General features: G+C 47.1%; 1 protein-coding gene across 4 annotated transcripts in view; it reads right to left on the reverse strand.

Moving 5' to 3' along the window:
* LOC112549705 (synaptotagmin-2-like) overlaps positions 1 to 18,196 on the reverse strand; it is a 22,229-nt gene extending 4,033 nt beyond the window's left edge. The window contains exons 1-4 of one of the 4 annotated variants that reach the window (XM_025199815.1): positions 17,819 to 18,196; positions 10,554 to 10,712; positions 9,866 to 10,008; positions 660 to 1,537 (exon numbers count right to left, since the gene is read on the reverse strand). In XM_025199815.1, the coding sequence (XP_025055600.1) occupies positions 660 to 1,537; positions 9,866 to 9,902 (915 nt within the window). In that variant the 5' untranslated portion in view covers positions 9,903 to 10,008; positions 10,554 to 10,712; positions 17,819 to 18,196. Of the gene's footprint in view, positions 1 to 659; positions 1,538 to 4,999; positions 5,643 to 9,865; positions 10,009 to 10,553; positions 10,713 to 16,645; positions 16,722 to 17,818 lie in introns of those variants that run through there. The other 3 variants (XM_025199814.1, XM_025199813.1, XM_025199812.1) reach the window with 3 other exon arrangements.
* Positions 18,197 to 19,318: the final 1,122 nt, after the last annotated feature.

The raw sequence follows: 19,318 nt of genomic DNA on the forward strand, positions 1-19,318 counted from the left end.
TGGCCAACAAGCCTCACAGGCTGTGGCTGTTATTTCAGCTAAAATGGGCTTAGCCTTAGCACCCTATTAACCTCTTGAGCCTCTCATTTCATACAAGACGATCCCTCCAAGTAGGTCTGATATGCCACTTAGAAGGATGTAGTCACATACGAAGTCCCGGAACTTTAAAATACCATCTGCCTTGCAGATGTACTGATGAATGACACCGCACTGAGTTCTTGCAATGAACAGACTCTTCTTCAGAACATAATAAATGTCTTATACTGGGTCAGACCATAGATCCATCCAGGCCGGTATCCACTCTTGCAGGGTGACAGAGAGTGGATGCTGATGGGGAAAGTGAACAGGGGATGCTCAGAATTTTCCACTCCCCACTTCTCTCCCACTGCAGCTTCCGTCTTTCGGGGGTTTAGGAAGTTCTGATTCAAAGGCTGCACCTCTGTCTACCACATTTGATACCTGCTGATGAACCTTTCCCCCTAGAATAGGTCCAGTCCCCTTTTGGGTTAACCTACCAAGCCTCCACATCTAGTGGCAATGGGGTCCACAAGAAAGTTACACGCCGTGCTACAGCACAGTGCAATGTTACTTCTCTGGGACCTCATCTGGTGTAATACAACTGCTAGCCCCACAGTGGGGGCCCCAGCTCCCGTCCTGACCTTTCTGAGTTTGGTTTTGGTGGTTGAGAGCTCCCAGGAGTAGCTGGAGGACACCTTGGGATTCCAGGTGACTTGGGCACATGGGAACAACACTTCCCCGATGAACAAATCCTTGAGGCTGCGAGCCTTCATGTAGACTGCAAAGCGCAGTGTGAAGCCCCTCAGCTCCTCCAAGCTGTAGCGGCCAAACTGGAACTGCTCTTGAAACTCTGGGTTCAGGCTCTTTCTGCGCACAGCCGTGCGCAGGGGCTCGATGAACCTGGGGAGCAGGTACACCTTGACGTAGGAGCTGCGGCTGCTTCGGGACACCTTGGGGAGATGGGAGACGCCAATCACGGTCACGGTAAGGGTTGCCTCAGACTGTGAATACAACAAAGTGAAATGGAGCTGGGGCCGCGGTTTGGAACCAGTGCTGGACAGATTCTCTGGCACGGTGTATGACTGGTGGAGGCGGGCTCCCTGTATGGGGCTTGTCAGTGGCCTGTGCTCATCATAGAAAATGCTGTCCCTGGAGATGTTGCGCCGGTGCTCCCAGCCCTCCAGCAGCATAGAGGGCAGGTTGAGTGTCTGGGAGAAAGGGTAGCTGGATAAAGAGGCCCTGCTGAGGACTGTGCGGTTTGGTGGGCTGCCGCAACCGGGGGAACCTGGTGAGTCATTGGCTGCCTCTCCTACTATCCTTGTGTATTGCTGCTGGATGGCCACAGCAGTGGTCTTGGAAGGCAGAGCAGGCCTCAGGTCCACCAGCGTCTGCTCCAGCACCTGGTTTTTGCTGCTGTTGTGCTTATGCCACCTGCTTCGACGCCAGCAAATGGCACAGCCCAGAAGAAGACTGAAGCATAGAAGAGCCAGCCCCACTCCAAGGAAAACCTGCAAATGTTCTGAACACAGAGAAAAAAAAAGAAGATATTATAATATCACACCTTATCGAGGTGGCTGTGTGTACCAGCAAATTCCCCAATGGGCAGAGACGGTCTGGCTGGAGCCATGCCTGGGTAGCTGATAGGAAATGTGATTAACATGGAGCAGAGTGCCTCTGGCTGCTTGTGTCACTGGCCTATTAAAAATGCCAGAGAGACTGATTAGACAGAGGCTTCCTTCATATTCTCAGCTTCAGTAGATCACCTTAGTACTTCAAGGACTAATGGATCATCATGGATTCTTGCGATCTTAAGATCCATGGAGCAATGAGGACAACTAAACCTTGGCAAACATCACTCCATTCACATTGGCCATCAAGAACCACCCATGCCAGTTCCCCCAGCTTAGAAACATTCAGAACCAGTGTTTTGATTCAATCCAGATACTAAACACAGCCCACGTGCCCAGGTCTAATCACCATTCCACGATAGATCAGCATGGCCGGAGCTTGTGCCAGTTGCCATGAAAAATTATTTGCAAGTAGGAGGCAGGCCTTACCTGGAAATGGGAACAACAGCAGGTGAGAGGAAGGAGTGGGTCAGCGAGGGAGGGCTGGGAGTTTTGGCATCTGCCACGCTCTATTCATTCTGAGCACCACTCAAAAATGGAGCTGGCAGCGTTACATCAGTTCAACACATCGGTTGCCAGGCTAGAATAAACCCAGCCTCACCCTGAGCAAGATAATGATTATGGAAAAATCTCTGCTTATCAGCCCTAAAGCCATGCTGACGCACTGTTTATAAAAGACACATGATTCCCATACTCAAACACCCATGGGAAAACATGCCAGATTCCTTCTTCAACCTCATTTCCCAGTCAATGTGGGGGGCTGGCGCCTGACTGGCCATCACGGGGTGCCCCCTTTGTGTGATAGGGAAAGGAAAAGCATTCTGGAAGCGGGAGAGTTTTGAGTTGGATAAAAAATGTCAGTATTGGCCGATTAAAAAGCATACGGTGTAGGATCACGCTACCAGACCCAGCTTTAACATCACCCCCCCCAAACACCCAGAGGTTCCTCCAGGTCCTTTGCATGCCCCATTGCCTCCTGACTCTGCACCCACACCCTTCCTACCTTAGAGAAGCTGGATATGGCCAGTCCCTCCGCCATCCTGTTGTAGAAAGCAGTCAGCATATAGGACTGTTCCAGGTGGACACCTTGACCTCTTCCCACCCCTACGGATGGACCATTGTGGCCCCACACCTCTTCCAGGAGTTAGGGGACAATGGCGAAGGAACATAGACATAATCCAACCTCAAACTCTTGCACTGGGAACACGTTCCAGCACCACTCCAGCACCAGACCATGCTAACGTGGGTGTTGTGACAGATCTTAAATGCAGCAGTTCTCAAACTTAACTGAGCCAATGGGACCTTGTCAACCCTCACCATTTCTTCGCAGGTGAACATGAATCCGTATCAACACACTTCTAATTGAAAACACTATGCAGAGACACAGGGACCAGGAGCAAACTGTGGACCAGCTGCAAATCTCTTACCATGGCATCATGGCTGGCCAGTGGTCCATGAACCATGGTTTGAGAGCATCTTAAAGTTATCAGTAGATTCAATATACCATGCCATGTGTCAAACACCACCAAGGATCCAGTAGTTTATACGGAATCTGGTACAATCTGGAACAATCTAGTATTTAAACACGTACGCAGTTCTCACACTGTTGACTTTCAGGCCATTCCAGAGGAGGGCCGAATATTTATCTTCAGTAAATAGTTTAGATTTTTTAACGGCAGGGAAGGCACCTGAAATTCTGCATCAAACAACAAAACAGCCACCAGGATTGATTTGGGAGCTGGATGCACTCTCAAATACAGGGAATGAGAGGGTGAAGGAAAAGCAACAGGCTGCAGTGAGAGATGCTTGCATTAAGAATGAGATACGCATTGTCCTTTGAGATCCAGCAGGGTATGAGAAGGGTGGATGGTTTATCCTGCTTCCTAGGGAGAAGTAAAAAAGTATAGCACGTACAGCTCAATCTTAAAATGCCCTTTCACAGGAAGACTCACTCTGAACACTACTGAAAGGGTTTGAACAACATCCAACATCACAGCATCTAGGGGAAGGTCAATACCTTCAAACTGGGGTGCTTAAATTTGATCCAGGAGGCGGCCTGAAGTGCAGTGGTGCTGAGGACTTGGAGCTACCACTGAACCCAGTGCAAGCCACGCATGGGGTTAGGAGCTTCAATGTGGGCCATTTGACCTGGCCCCATCAGAGCTTTCACTCAGATTCCAGTTGTCCATGTTTCCAGGCTATGTCTATATGCCAGCAAGCTACAGTCTAAGGTACCAAGGAGGTGTCATAATCTGTGAAGTTCCACCTGCACAGCAGGATCTGGAACAACCCCTGGCTCACGGGTAGCATGTTGCCTACGAAACATTTCAACACTGTTTGCAGCCAGAATCAAAAAGTTTAAACTATGATTGACAGGGAAAGCTGAGCATGAAGTTTTCTGCAGCACCTGACTTATTTAGCATTGAGGCTATGGGCCACATCAGGGACCACCATCCTAGAAGAGTCAGGACAGCTCTACTTCAGTTGGGTTCCATCTCAGGAGCTGGGAGAAGCACAGATGAAAGAAAGGAAGAACACAGGTGATATCTAGCCTACCAGGGACGGCCTCAGGAACCAGCACAATAGGATAAGAGAAAAAGGGAAACGAGGAGTTACTGGAAGCCAGTTCTCTGAAGAAACATGCACAGCTTCTTCTTAGAGCCAAGTGTGGAGCTTCAGTCCTATCTCAGGGAGTTCAGAGTCATTGCTCCATGCATTAGAAATAACAAAGGAGCTTGGAAAAGCAGGAGGAGTAGGGGTAACTGTCAGGGCAGGGGGAGACCTGACCCATCCCATCTGAATCAGCTGTATCAGTTTGACGACCCCTGTGCTATGGTGTGGGTTGCGCAGAGATGATGTCTACACCCTGTCAGGCCAGGTTCTGATTCTTCTCACCTCCACTCCCACCCCATCCTGGTGCCAAGTTCTCTGTCCTGGAAGATCTTGTGGGCTCTTTGTGCCAGCATCCCTCATCTGCCCATCCAGCTCCTATATACTTTGGGCACCATGTAGAAGATCCCCTTTCTCCAGGAGCCCATTCCTAGAACATTATTGGGATTGTGATGATAGGTGTCATTCCAAATGCTGCTTGGTCCAAGTGTAGGTCAAGCAAGGAACAAAAGTCTAGGTTCTCAAAAGCAGTTAGGCACTTAGCACTAGCTTAAGTGCCTAACTCCCATGGACTTCAGTAACAGTTGGATGCTCAGGTTCCTTTGAGGATCTGGGCCAAAGCATCCCATAATGTCCATCCCCCTCCTTCCACAGATGGATGCAGTGGACAAAATCCTGTTTGCACACAAAGAGCAATCAAGGAAGGAAAGAGAGGGATTCTGGGGAAGGAAAGAGAGACTGACCTTGCTGATATTTGCTGAGCAGGACTTGGATTAACAGCCATCCGAATAAGATCACTGCCACCCCTTCAATCATCCCCTTGCAGAAGATGTCGATGACAGATTGGCAGTGGGGGAGAGCAGGGTAATTGGGATCCACATATGCCATTCTGCCTGTTGCTGAGAGTGCGAGGCCAAAACAGAAGCACCAGCTGATTGCAGGAGCTGGGGTACCAGGCTGCAGCTGACCCAGGAGGCAGACAGAAGATCCTGATGGCTGAGGGCCAGTTCCATAAAGTAGGTTTCTACCCAAGGGAATTCCTTTTCTACTAGCAATGAGTTCTGCCCTGTTCAAAGAGCCTCAGATGGGAAGAGGCCGAGTTTCAAGCCCACCTTTGTGCTGAGCTGGAGTGGCAGTGGCTGCACTGTAGCAGAGTCCACTGGGGCAGTCTGTACTCCACCAGCTCTTGGTGGCAGCCAGAAAGGGCAAGGCATCTTAGTGCAGCCCAGCTCTACCTCCTTGAAGCTTCATCTCTGGAAATGCAGAGCAAACAGCCAGCATCCCCCCCGGACCATCTGCCAGTGCAGACACTGGCACCCCTCTTTAAATAGGGCCAGGGACCGTGGGCAGATGCAGAAGGCAAGGCTTCCTTTCATTCACCCTTAATAATTAGGGTGGCTTCTGCTCCACGCAGTCACCTCCAGAGTCCTCCCCCTCCAGTGCTTCCCCCAAGGCCCTGTCATTCTACATCAGCAGTAACAGACCAGCCATGCAGAACACAGCTGCCTTGGAGCTCCTGTTACCGGTATGACTAGAGCACTAGAGGATTAGTGCCCCACTGCACATGTGGGAAGGGAGGATCTCTGTTCTAGAGACCCTGCCATCTAGCAGAAGGCATGACATCAGTGATGGAGGAGGAGGCTGGGCAGGGAAGGTCTATGCAACCTATGTTCATCACGTTTATCATTTATCCCCCTCTTTTTTAAGAGGTGTGTAGTGTGTATATATCAATGACAGGAGTAGTCACACACACACACACACACACACACACACACACAGATGGTTCATTAATCATACCAGGGATCTCATTGGCCTGGCTATGATCAGCTTGGTAATTTAGGACAGATTCCATTGCCCAGACTCTCCCCCCTGTGCCATGGACTTCAGGAACCTTGCCAAATGATAGCTCCTTTTCTGGCTTTAATATGCCTGAGATCTTTACTGCAAACTCTGCCCAGTTTCCCAAGAAACTTGCCCAACTCTCCCAATGTTTGTCATTACATAGCCTATGTCTTATGCCAGTCCTAAACCTTTCATAAGCATCTTCATTCCTCTCCCTGATCTGGAACCTCAGATGTAGCCCTCTCTCTTCACCATGTATGTACACCATTACCAGCTCCACCTCACCCCTGCATAGTTCATATCCTTCTCAAACAGATCATCTCTGCTGACTGCTTTGTCTCCACAACCCATCCAAAAAATCTGTCTTCACCTATACACCACCCTATTTCTGACCTGAAAGATGCTGGATTCTACACTGTAAACATCTCAGTTGAACACTGTTATAATCTTAGGCACACAGGAGTTAAGAAGTGCCTGAGAAAAGGTGGCAAGTTTAACCTTAACTCTGCCCACCTGCATGTATGTATTAGTGCAATGGAATTAAATTGCAATTATTGAACATTGCAATACTACTTTATAGTACTGCAACAGCTCATGCTGCAGACTGACAGTCTTTAAATAATTTTCTTTATCATAAAGGTCCACTGTAGTTTTTAAATTTTTATATATATGCCAAAGTCTCCATTTTAATAACTTTGTCTGCACCCATATACAGTACACTTATTTTCAACCAATGACCAAGACTTGCCTACATACAAATCAGGGAATAACTAACTATGAAGCTAAAACTTAGGTCTGAACTGAGGTGGCTTGTGTGTTCCACCAACATTTACATATTCTGCTATCTTAGGACTTATGTAGGCTCTTCACTGAAGTACCCGAGTATCTCTGTGTGAGGATATATTTAGTCCATCTTGTGCATGTGTGCTTTGCTGTGTATTTTTCCTGTACGTGAATGTCATGGACTGAGTTACATGCACAGATCAGGAAAACAGAACAATAGACAGTACGGCAACAGGCTGCATGTATGAATCTAAGGTTTTAGGTTACACATGCATTAACTCAATCAGTTCCCGATTCTGCATGCTTGTGTGCACATCCTTATAATACTGTTAGCATGTTTGGTTTTTGAAGAGAGTTTTCAAGAAGATCTTCTGTTTCCTAGACTTCAGAGCTGATTTGCAATGAATTTCAATTAGCAGAGGTAAAGTCTACAGCCTGGAACGCTTTGGTTGAATGTTCTCAGCATGATCTCTCAGGAGCTCAGCATTTGGGGAAGGCTCCAGGTCAAAGTGGTTCTTCAGCTCCACCGCAGCATAGCCCATCTGCCTCAGAAATGGGAGGGAGCCCTTCTTCATGGCCTGTGCAACTGGCAAGCCAGGTCAGAATGGTCTCTGACCCACCTCTTTCTCCAAACTTGCCACAATTTCAGTGGTTGGTAGCAAAACTGCTGGTAAGCAACTCGCACACGGATGGCAAATAGTAGCGTGTTTTACTGACGGAAATCCGAGACGTGGGCAGATCAAATGACGCAGCCAAAGTTGCGCTGCGAGCCAGAGCTGAGAGCCAGGAATAAAGCTCAGAAGGTCCCGGTTCATCAATTCCTGGCAGAACCACAAGGTGAAGGGCAGATCAGGGCATAGCCCAGGAAGCATACTCTGTCCTCTGTACCTGTTACAGTAAAGCAGCACTAAAGCAGTTAACCACAGCTGGCCACACTTCAGAGACCTGCTCCAGTGTATTTTCATTTTACTCAGAATTTATGATAATGTTCTGGGGACTGATTAACAGTCTTTGTTCGTAATTAATGATTGTCCCACCGGCTCCGATATGGAGAAGCATGCTTGGTGTAATAAATGGGTTGGATGCTTTGTGCCAAATGCCTGGGTAGCCATGCTCTTAGCTAAAGCATTGCTTTCAAGGAACCGAAGAACTGTGGTAGGGACCCCTCTGTCACCTTCCTCTGTTCAAAGGGACTATTTTTCCTCTGTTTTCTGTAGTGGGAATGCTTCCAAGGCACAGCTGTCTCCCTTTGTTAGAGCACTACTGACCACTAAAGGACAGAAAGCAAATGGTCCTGCACAAAGTGCAAGCTAGAAAGGATGAGACAACAGAATTAGGCCTCTGCATTTATCATGCTCAGGAAGTTTGAACAAATGGCTCTAATCAAAACCACTGGTAACGTAAGTGGGTGTTAACCGAGTCCACAAACATTGTGCCAGATCCTCAGCTAGGACAAACCATTAGGAGCCAAGCAAACACTTCTGACTTCCTCCAGCTGAAGATCTGGCCTCTTTTTTCTCTACAACCCGGCCAATCCATCTGGGTTTGAACCAAGGTCTTAACCATAATTCTTGTTGTTCCTTCTGTTTCATTCCCTCAAGGTCACTCAATTTGGGACCAGTATCCATAATGACTAGAGAACTGTAGCTACTCTAAATCACTGAATGCTTTTAATCTGACGATGCCTGTATAACTTCCCTATGTTCTTGTCCAAAGCCCTGTGTGCGCTATGGCTGAATCTGAGTTAAATATCCACTGGTGATCCAAAGGAGGCATTGCCTGGTAGTTAATTATGCACTGCCAAGAGTGAGGACCCCTATCTTCTACTCTTATTTCTGCCATGGGCTCACCATGAGAGTCACCTTGACTCTCTGTGCCTCTGTTCCATCTCATGGGGATAACATCCACCTACCATGCAAGGATATTAAGGGAATTAATCTGTAGATCTGAGCGAAAGGGAAGGGAACTTCACATGGAAGCACCCAGAGAAATGCATCTTGCTGCTGTTAGCATGAGGCTCTGACCAGAGTGAAAGACTTTCAGTTTAAAAAAACACCATGCTAATCAAAGCACATTACTGATGACTGACCAAAGTGGATGTGATATGCTGCACACTGCACCCCAGTCACCAGAGGGCCTCCAGCATGTAGTGCACAAAATGTAACAACACAAAAATAAGGGTGGAAGAGACCTCAGGAGGTTATTTAGCCCAACCCCCTGTTCAAGGCAGGATCATCCCTGTCTAAACAACTCCAGTCAAGTGTTTAATCTGCCTTAAACACTTCCAAGGATGGAGATCCCACAACCTCTCTCTGTAATCTGTTCTAATGCCTAATTATCCTCACTTAGAAAGTTCTTTGGAAAGTCCAACCTTGAATTGTCCAATTCTTTAACATAGGTTAAGGATGCAGTTAAGGTCCTTTTTGCATTGCAAAAATACAGCCAAGTTAAACAAATGGTAACGCCTAGCACTTAGATAGCGCCTTCATGCTATAGATCTCAAAGTGCTTTATCATTAGCCCAATCTGCAGATAGGGAAACAGACAGAAAAATGGCGTGTAACAACACCCAAGTTTCCTGCTAAGTCCCATGCACCATGCTATAAATAGGCTCTCAGCAGAGCTGTATTTGCGGCGGGACCTACAGAATGGTGTTATCGCATATACCACGAGGAGGACAAAACAATATTCCTGCCTGTTTGTATCAGGGATTTACGCCAGGCCCCAGGCAGTGGAAAGAGCAATATTATGCACATCCATTTAACCAGCTCAAAGCCAAGATTAATGAACCATTAATGATCCTGTAAGACAGAGATTGGCTCCCCTCGAAAAGTGACAGGCAGAACCCAAAGTTTAGAGAAGATAATTCTGCACATCTGCTGGACCCTGTCCCTGATCTCAGCTCTGGCACATGAGCATTGCAAACCTGTGAGTCCTCCGGGTGGGGTAGGATGCACCTTTCTGGGGGATCAACCTGGAATTTACCTTGCCCAGACTTGGAGTAAACGTTGCTGGGAAACATCTTTCATATCATTACTGGAATACGTAGCGCTGGGAAGGGAAGCGTTCCTGACCCCCAGATGCTCCTGTTACCCTCTAGACACCTTGGCACCCTGGGACTGGATGCCCTGTGAAAATGACACAAAGTAAAATGGAAGAGGATGAGGAAGGATTACAGTAGGTAGCAGAAGCCCAACTCATTAAGGAAAGAATTTGTTTGCTGTCATCAGCTCCCTCCCACACCTGACTTCTGGCCCATAGCAAGGGTCCAGTCAGTCACACCAATCTCCCTGATGGGGGAGAAACAGAGATACGCCACCGCCTGCATGACAGGGTACCCCACACAATCACATACACCAGGCTGGGAGTCCGAACATTATGGGAGCGCTGCCACTGACTCATGTGACCTTGCACCGGCCCTGCATTTTGTGCCTCAGCCTCCCCACCTGTGGAATCCAAATAGTACATTTATGAACTGTGAAAGAAACCTCAAAAGAAAAGAAGCTGGACCCCTTGGCACTGAAGAGGATTCCCACTGGCATCTGTGAGTGGCCAGAAGAATGCATCACATCAGACACAGACCAGGTCACCATAAACCAGGCATTTATAATTGCTATTCACATCTAGGAATGTAGCCCCTCATCTTAGAAAAGCTCCAGCTGATGCAACCTACAGTGATCCTGCTGCTTCACCGTACAGGTCCTCATGGGGAGGGCACCTTTGGTTGAACACGCTCTTCTGTCCCGATAGTCAATCGGCCACAACTCTCTCAAAAATCACCTCCCCTTCTGCAACCGCAGACCTCCCATGAAGCAAATTTCCCTCCATCGACCTAAAAATAGATTAATAAGAGAAGGCTACTAAGTGCAGAGGGCAGGACTTTCCCAGGAGCTAGACCCAGCCTGTGAAACCCAGGGCTGCAGGAGATAAGGGCGACCACCACGGGCTCCACTGCTGTATTTACACAACCCCTCACCCTGTCCCCACCCCACCCTCCAGGTAAAATGTCAGATAATTAGCACTTTTGACAAAGGCAAGAAGAAAGGGTCAATTCACTGCAACGCTAGACAGGCCTGGCATACAACTGAACCTGTCAGCCTCAGCTTTGTATGCGTTTTGCAGGACAAACAAATGACTGCATCACAACACCACATCACATGGTTTGCTTCTGTGCTCATTGCGTGATTCTAAATCCTGGATTAATAGCCTTGGAAACTGAAGATCACTAAGCATATATCAGGTACCAGCAGTACAGGTTTCTCTTGTATTGTTTTGACATGCCTTAACCCCCAAGAAGAGATACCAGACTACATGATCCAGTTAGGCATCGACTTCCCTGTGATTTAGGAGACAAATGCCACTGAAAGCCAGAAAACATTAGGCTCCTAAATGTCTAAGCCACTTTTACTTTAAATGGATCTTCAGCTCCTAACTCACTTAAGAGCTTTCGATAATGTACTGTACTCAAAGAAAACATTCAGAAGATAAAATGTAATGTAGCAATGTCTGCCAGTGCTTGCAGACAATGGGCGCATCTATACGTGGCCCTGACTGTGCATTTGTTACTGCACAGTCATTTAATACTTGCTAAAGCTAAGGTACCTGCCATTACTGCACAGTCCCAGCAACATATGGGGTCATTTCTGACCCTATTGCACAGTAGCTCGTTGCTACTGCACAGTAGCTTCGGCATCATGGTTCACGCCCACTGGCGCTACGTCACCATAGCATCTCATGTAGCTGCTCCCACCCTGAAACAAGCCTGTGAAAAAGCCTGCTCTATCTAACACTTATTCCATTACACATTTCATAAGTTATCCAGCTTCTAACCATAGCTGGGCTTCGTGGGAAGGGCTGGCACTATCTGAAATTGGCTAGAGAAGGTCCAAATTGTAAGAGAAAATTTGGACACAGTAAATATGCGCTAAATGCCTTGATCCAAACCCAACGGGAGTCAACAGAAAGGCTCCTGTTGACTTTACCAGACTTTGAATCAAAGATGGGATGAGGAATTATTTGGCACAGAGTCTGGATGAGCACTGAAATTAATGTAAGGGTCATACAGGGTGCGTCTACACGTGCATTAATGTGCTGTTGTTACTGCGCATTAAGGTTAGTACCTTTAATAACAGGTACTAAGTCAATGTGCAGCAATTGCTGCTACTGCGCAGTAGCACCAGCGCAGGGCATTTTCATGACACTAAATGCACAGTAAACCAGGGGTTCCCAACCTTTTTATGCTGAGGACCAGCAAACCGTGGACCAGAAGTGACCGCAGACAAGCCAACTGCAGACCAGCAGTGACCGGCATACTGCAGGCGGGCACTGCCATTTCACAGTATGCCAGTCACTTCCAGTCCATGGTTTGCTAGTCTGCGGTCACTTCTGGTCTGGCAGCCAGCCCTCCTGCAGACCGGCACCCAACTCTTCACGGCCCAGCATCGGGCCGTGGCCCAGGGGTTGGGAACCCCTGCAGTAGACTAATTCTACTGTGCATTAGCACGGCTTTTGCCATGATGTGCTAATGAGCAGCAGAATTAATCTACTACGTATTTAGTGTCTTGTGTAGATGCACCCACAGAAATGTTGGGAGAGAAAGTTAAAACCATGTCTCATGCTGCAAGACTTCCAAGTCCTAGGTTTTAACATGTAGGTGTTTTAATGTGCACTGGGCTATCTTTAGCTCTTTTGTTATTTGTTAGGAAACCAAGCAACTTTTGAAGACCTGGTTCCTGCTTGGATGAACAGTGAATGGCTGTATTAAGGAGAAGGGAGGGGGTGGAATTGATGATGTGAAGAGTATTACATTGCAGTGGAGACTATAGCTATTAAGGCCCTGGGCTTTCAAGCTCTGGGAAAGCAAATTAGTAGAGCCAGAATACAGTAGGGATGATTTCCTCACAAACATACTGGAGATCAGGGCTGATTCTCCTTGTCTTTGGAGGAAATGGAAAAAGTGCATCAATAGTGTAGGACATGTCCATTCTAATTACCATATATTCGTTAAACTGTAGACAAAGCCAGCTTTCGCACCCTTTCATGGAGCCTGTGGGGCTGCCAGACAATCATTATATAGTTTGATTATAAAGTAGAGACAATCATTATATAGTTTGAGTCATGAGTGAAAACTAAATTCAACCCTAGTGCGAGTGCAGTTTTTCCAGGGATGATTTTGGTCCCAAGAAAAAATTAAGGGATGAGACTTATAACCAGGCACTCTGAGAGCCCATAAAATGGGAAGGAAGGAGGTGGAGTAAGAGGAACTGAATACAGCAAGCAGGTAAAAGGATGGTTGTGGGTCAGGTGCAGGATTAAACCCATTTCACAGCCAGAAACAGTGACAGGGTAGGAAGTGGCATCAGATACTGAGAGAGTAACATCTGAGGGCTGCTTGGGATCCAGTTGAGATTGAACAGTAAAAAAGCCAACATTAAACTGATATTAGCTTTAAGTTGGAAGCACTTAGAAAAGCAAAGAGGAGAAGATGAGCTGGAGGAAACACAGGCCCATGAGAGTGGATTTAAGGGAATTTTTTTAAAGATGCAGATGAATGACTGCAGAAGGATCAGGGAACATTAAACATTTTTTAACCTATCTACACACCAGAGGATAGCAAGGAAGAGAAATCAAAATCCCATGAGTAATCACACAGATTAAAATTGTGAAGTCCTACCTTAAGGAATGACACTGAAGACATCCCTTACTCATCAACAGGTTTGCTTTCTGCTACAAGTGCCTTGCTCCCATGTTCCTCCCATTAGCCCTGCAGAGCCTGTGTAGCAGAGAGCCAGAGTCTCTTTTCATTTGTGTGTCATCAGAACTGTCAACTACTGCCCCGCTGCAGAATTTTGGGGGCTGACATTGTGCAGGTCAGAAAACAAGTCAACTCAGATGCAAGACTTTTAAGCCAAGAAGGAACCTACCATGATCAGGCAACCCAAGGTTGAAGACCATCACACAATTGTTTCTGTGTCAAGCCCAAAATGCAGTGCTCCAACCTTGGCTGACAACTAGAAAACTCACCATCTTCCAAGTAAGATTTCCTTTCCTGTGTCCTTCTGACAAGGCATATAGCAAAATTCGCAGATTTGTTGCAATGTGACAGGGCTGCACCATCAGTACTTTTGCTATGGCCACAAACTTGCGAACTCTGGGCTGTCAACTGTGTGCCTTAGCACCCACTACTAAATAGGGAAGCCCATTATGCCCTTAGAGGACTTTTTCCAAAAGCCCAAGTAGCAAATGTGCATTAAAACAGCAGACAATGAAATGCTGTGGCCCTGTAAATCCCTGCAACAGGAAAAGTGATGGAAGGCACGAGGAGGAAGTTAGTCGCAGGATGCTGAAAATCTCAGTGATCCTATGCTACCAACTACCATTGATTCCAAAGAGAGTTTTACCCTTATAAAGGGAGCAGGTCTGCACAGATCAAAGCTTTTAAGGCCATGTCCTCACATACGGAGGCATATGCTTGCAGTGGCACAAAAAGTAGCGGCACAAATCTGTGCCGTACTTTTTGCTGCTGTGCATGCCCCTGCATGTGCCCTGTAGTGAGGAGCAAAATGCCCTAGTTGGCCAAATTGCCCGTTCGCTGCTTCTCCCAGCTCCTGGCATGCTGAAGAAGCTAGGGTGGACCCAGAGGAGGGGAAACACTCTGGTCAGTGGCCAGAGAATCTCCCTGGAGGACCCAGCCTCCAGTTATCCTGGCACATGCTCCTGGAGCATGTGCCACACCACTTTTTTTTGCTGTAATATTTTTTTAATACCGGGAGTTCCTGGTATCGAATTTGCAGTGCAGCACATGGTTGCATGTGCGCTGTGTACAGTTTGACACACCTCAGACCAGTTCAAGGTGCCGCAAACTGCGCATGCACGCTTGTCTGGATGCACCCTAGGGGAGCAGGTTGCTACTTGTCCTCAGAAAGATTAGGGTCAGAATGAAACTCAGAGTGCTTAGATCATTCATCCCAACTTCCCTCATCATTCCCATGCATGCCTCACTTCTATCCTTGACCCTTTGCTGTGAAGGTTCCTCTGTCCCATAGAAGTTGCTCTCGTTATAAGCAAGGTTTAGTTCACCTGGGGAAAAACACAGTTATTCCCAGCTCTGACTCTGTGCCCTTATACCAGCAACTTGTGCTGATATTTTCAAAAGCACCTAAATTCCTGAGAACCCTTTAAAGCATGCCAGCCTTAAAGCCTTATCTGCACCTGGATTTCCCCTCCCTTCTGTAGAACAGGAATAATAAAGTTTATCCACAGTTTGTAATGTGCATTAAGACATTATCTTGAGAAGGATATGCTTGTTCTATTGTACAGCTCCACATCCTGGGCCTGGAGTTTAGAATGACCATGATCTATTTTCCTTTCCATTGTGACCTTGAAGATTTGGAGGGAAGGCATGATAGATGCTCCCCAGTACACCAGGAATACAGACACGGCTTAATCACAGAGACTCTTACTCTCTCATAGGCTCTGACTCCTCAGAGCATCTAAACCAAGTGCCAGCAAAGGTGTAAAGGGCACTGATAACACTGTAGCCATGACCGGAGTACAACACATGCTAGGTGCTAGAGTATTAACTCAGCTTCTAGGATGAGGGCAACAAACTGCACTGAGACCATGAGCCACAGTTATGCTGTTGTTGGTACCCAAGCTTTAACCTGCCTAGCTTGAGGGATCTCTCCATCAGTTGCTGTCACACCTTGAATGCAAGCAGGAACACACTTTGCACCCTGCATCATATTTTTACTTCCTTCTTTTCTAAATCCTTTGCACATAGGACAAGTACAATACTACACAATGTACTGCACCAGACCTATGCAGAGCAGTGTTATGATGCCTCTGTGCTTACAGGTGATCTCTTGTCCACATGACACACAATAATAACACAAAGGCCAATCATTTAGGCACTTGAATAGCTCCAAAATGCCAGGATTCAGGATGCTACAAAGCCATCATTCAGCCCCCTTGTGCATATGTGTTACAGTTGTCTTGACAGTGACGCTAGCCCCTATAAGATCCCCTACTCATTCATTGTACTGGATGAATGACGTTCACTACGTGCACAGCAATTCAGTACTTTAACCTAGCCTCATTGTTCATTGCGGGATCCTTATTTGCTGCTACAAAGACATGGGCATTAGTTTCCTCGTGGCCTTTACTATGGCACACATCACTGAAGTATCGGAGAGCTTCACAGATACTAATTTACCTTTCCAATATCAGTGGGAGATGGAAAGTGACTTTACCTCCACTTCCCAAAAGAGGTACCAAGGCACGGAGAAATTAAGGTCAGAAGTTTCCCTTAATTTTGGGTAGTCCATTCAAGACGCCCTGGGATCTGGTTTTTCCAAGCACTCAGCATCACGTACCACTTTCTGCATTCAAAGTACAGCTCCCAGGGACATCACTTGCAGCTGGGAGAGATCAGCTCCACTCCTAAACTCTGAGAAAGACACAAGCAGCATCTTGCAGCCAGATCCTTTTGATCCTGTACCCTTGAGGCTTCTCAAGCTCCGCTCGCTCATGACTGAACTGCACCCTGCCGGCCAGCTTGCATTTCTGCCAATACTCCCTTTGTCCAAAACACTATGCTTGAACTCCAGCAAGCTCCTCTCTGACCGCCCCCCAGGAGCCTCCCAACATACCAGGCTTCTCCTGCTGACTGTAAGGTGACCATCACCCTTGGCCCCACTCAAAGGAGGCGCCACTGCCAGACAAAACATGCGCTCTTTGCCTATTGTCCTTCTGAATTTGCCTTACCTGCTTCATTGATCTGGCTTTGGAAGTGAGCAGAGAGAACAGATGAGTCCTGGGGCAATGCAGGCAGGGCTGACATGGGAAAGTTTGAAAGCAGCTAAACAAATCCAGTGAAGAAAAACTGTGCAGGGGAGGGGAGGGGAGGGGAGGAGAATGGGAGAGAAAGAGAGCTGGAGCAGGGGAGGGGAAGACTGTGCTTTCAGCCACTCATTGCTGGAGAGGCAGTGAGCGGAGCAGAGCAGGTGAGTTGGGTGGCGGAGGAGAGGCACCAGTCTGATAAACAGGGGCCAGGAATTACTCCAGGCTCACAGAGCTGAGCAAACCAGTGGAAAATTCCACTCTGCTTCCTGTCTATCCTGGGGAAGGACCAACTCCTTGTTTCATAGATTTCATAGACGTTAGGGGCTGGAAGGGACCTTGTGAGACTTTCGTGTCTAGCTCCCCTGCCATGCCAGAGTTTGGTTTGTTTTGCCAACCATGGCATTGCATTGGTGGCTCATGTTCATCTTGTGGTCCGTCAAGACTTTGTTCCTAAAGTCAAGGAGGGGAGAGGCAGGGAGAGCATCTGGCAGTAGTGAGAGAACCCCTTGCCTAAAACGCATTGTGTCCTGGTGCTTTGGAGCCCATATCAGCTCCGCCAGGCCTTTGGTGGGAAAGGGCAGGAGGAGGGGAGAGGTTGAGGCCATCCAACAGGAGGGGAACAGATGGGATAAAGTCTGCAGAACCATCCTGGGGGGGCATAGGGTGGTTACTACCACCTTTAGCTGCTGCTGAAAGGTCCCTGATGGAACCAGAACCTCAACAGTCCTCAGACCTTTAACTGCTGCTAACTACTAAAGATCCTCCCAGCATCATCCCAGTCCCAGGCTGATCCCTGCAGACATCAGGTAGGTTTCAAACCATAACTGGCCCATGACACACAAGAGCAAGACCCTGCTTTGCCACAGCTTTCCTGTGTGATGACAGGAAGTCCCTCAAGTCCTGCTGGGCCTCAGTTTCACATCTCTAAAATGGGGATAACTTTTATTCCCCCTCCACATGCTGAGGGCCCCAATGAAGTCATTCATAGACCTTGTCAGGGGTAGTTTGGGTTTAAAACGACTACGGTAGGGATATTCTATGCAAAAACTGGCATAGAAGAAGAGTTTACAAGTTGGAGTCCAAGGGCAGACCTACCTCAAGGTTGCTGTGGGACAGCTGTCCTGTATGTGGCATCTTCCGTTCAGATTCCAAACTGTTCAATAGCTTGCTATTTACTGTCATTTTACTTAGAGTTGCAGATGTTTAACAGAAACACTATTGGACAGCTTGGCTCAGAAAATGAATCCCATCTTCACAGCCAAACACTCACAGAGGCCTCTTTCACTTTAGCTCCATTCATCCTGCCTTAATGAAAAAGGAGGGGGACAAGGAATAAGTTAGTGACCTTACACTGCACCTGTTCAATTTTCTACCACTCCAGCCAAGAAAGGTACTCTGTATGCAACATGAAATGATTGCCATGCAAGATGCTGTAATAAAATAAGACCACCTAGAGGGACATGAGAGGGGAAGTGTTTCTATGCATATACGGAGGGACACTTGGATAGCACGTAATATTACCTCTGGCAGCACATATGTTACTAATGGTGGATCAGATTTTTTGGGTAAATTTTTTATTAGACCGACTCAAATAGTTGGAAAAAGTCTGCTTTGCACATTTTTGGGTATAAAAAGCTTGCAAAGAATTTTTCCAACTATCTACCAAAAGAACCTTGTCTGCCTATGTCCTTAGAACAACACGGCTACAACCTACACCCCTGTACAATGGTGGATTAAGGATTTTTAGGACTATGCTCTGCTGTAAAACATGGCAGTGTTGGTTGCACTGACAACCACCAAGGAATGAAAGGTCTTTTTGTTTCAGGCACTGTATGATGGTTGTATCCACTGCACTATAATTTCCCACATTCACCAACACCTCTCCGACTTGTGCAGTGTTTCAACAGCAGGTTCACGATATTGCATCCATCTAGTGGTAACACATGAGAACTGGAAGCTGTTAGTACTTCTGAGAGTCACAGAGCTTGGGGGGCGTGGGGGGGTGGGAAGGAAATCAGTGAAAGAGCTACCCAACCCCATTTCACTGAACAGTGTTTGCAAGGCAGAAAGCTCCTTTTGGAGCACATGCGTCCCAAATTGGATTCTAGCTGTCAAGGCCCCCAGGAGAAGGAGGAAGTCTGCAGGGTGTTTGGAGAGGGATATAACCAGGAATAATGGGAAGAAGGTGAATAAATGAGCATTTGCGCTGGACAGTGGGGAAACATTTCCCGACTCTAAGATCTATTTAGCTATAGAACAGTACTGACAAATGGAACTGAAACCCTAGTGCAAGGCACTTTTAAAATGGACTTAATCCATTGCCTTAGGCAGGAGAGGTTTTCCTTTCTCATGGTAGGAACAATTCTGCACTGACCCCCAAGATTGGGGCGATTATATAAAACCTAGCTAATACACTGCAGTGCTTGGTCGTGATTATTAAGGGTATAAATTGAGAGAATCCCAGAGCAAGGCCAATGACTTGGAACCACTGATGGGAATGGAATGGAAACCAGCTTCTACTCAACTACAAAACTGGTTTACACCTCGGGAAAAATGACTCTGTGGTTTCCTTTGTAAATATCGAAATAATATTTT

Source organism: Alligator sinensis, unplaced genomic scaffold (assembly GCF_000455745.1).
Source record: "Alligator sinensis unplaced genomic scaffold, ASM45574v1 scaffold1097_1, whole genome shotgun sequence".
NCBI lineage: Eukaryota > Metazoa > Chordata > Crocodylia > Alligatoridae > Alligator > Alligator sinensis.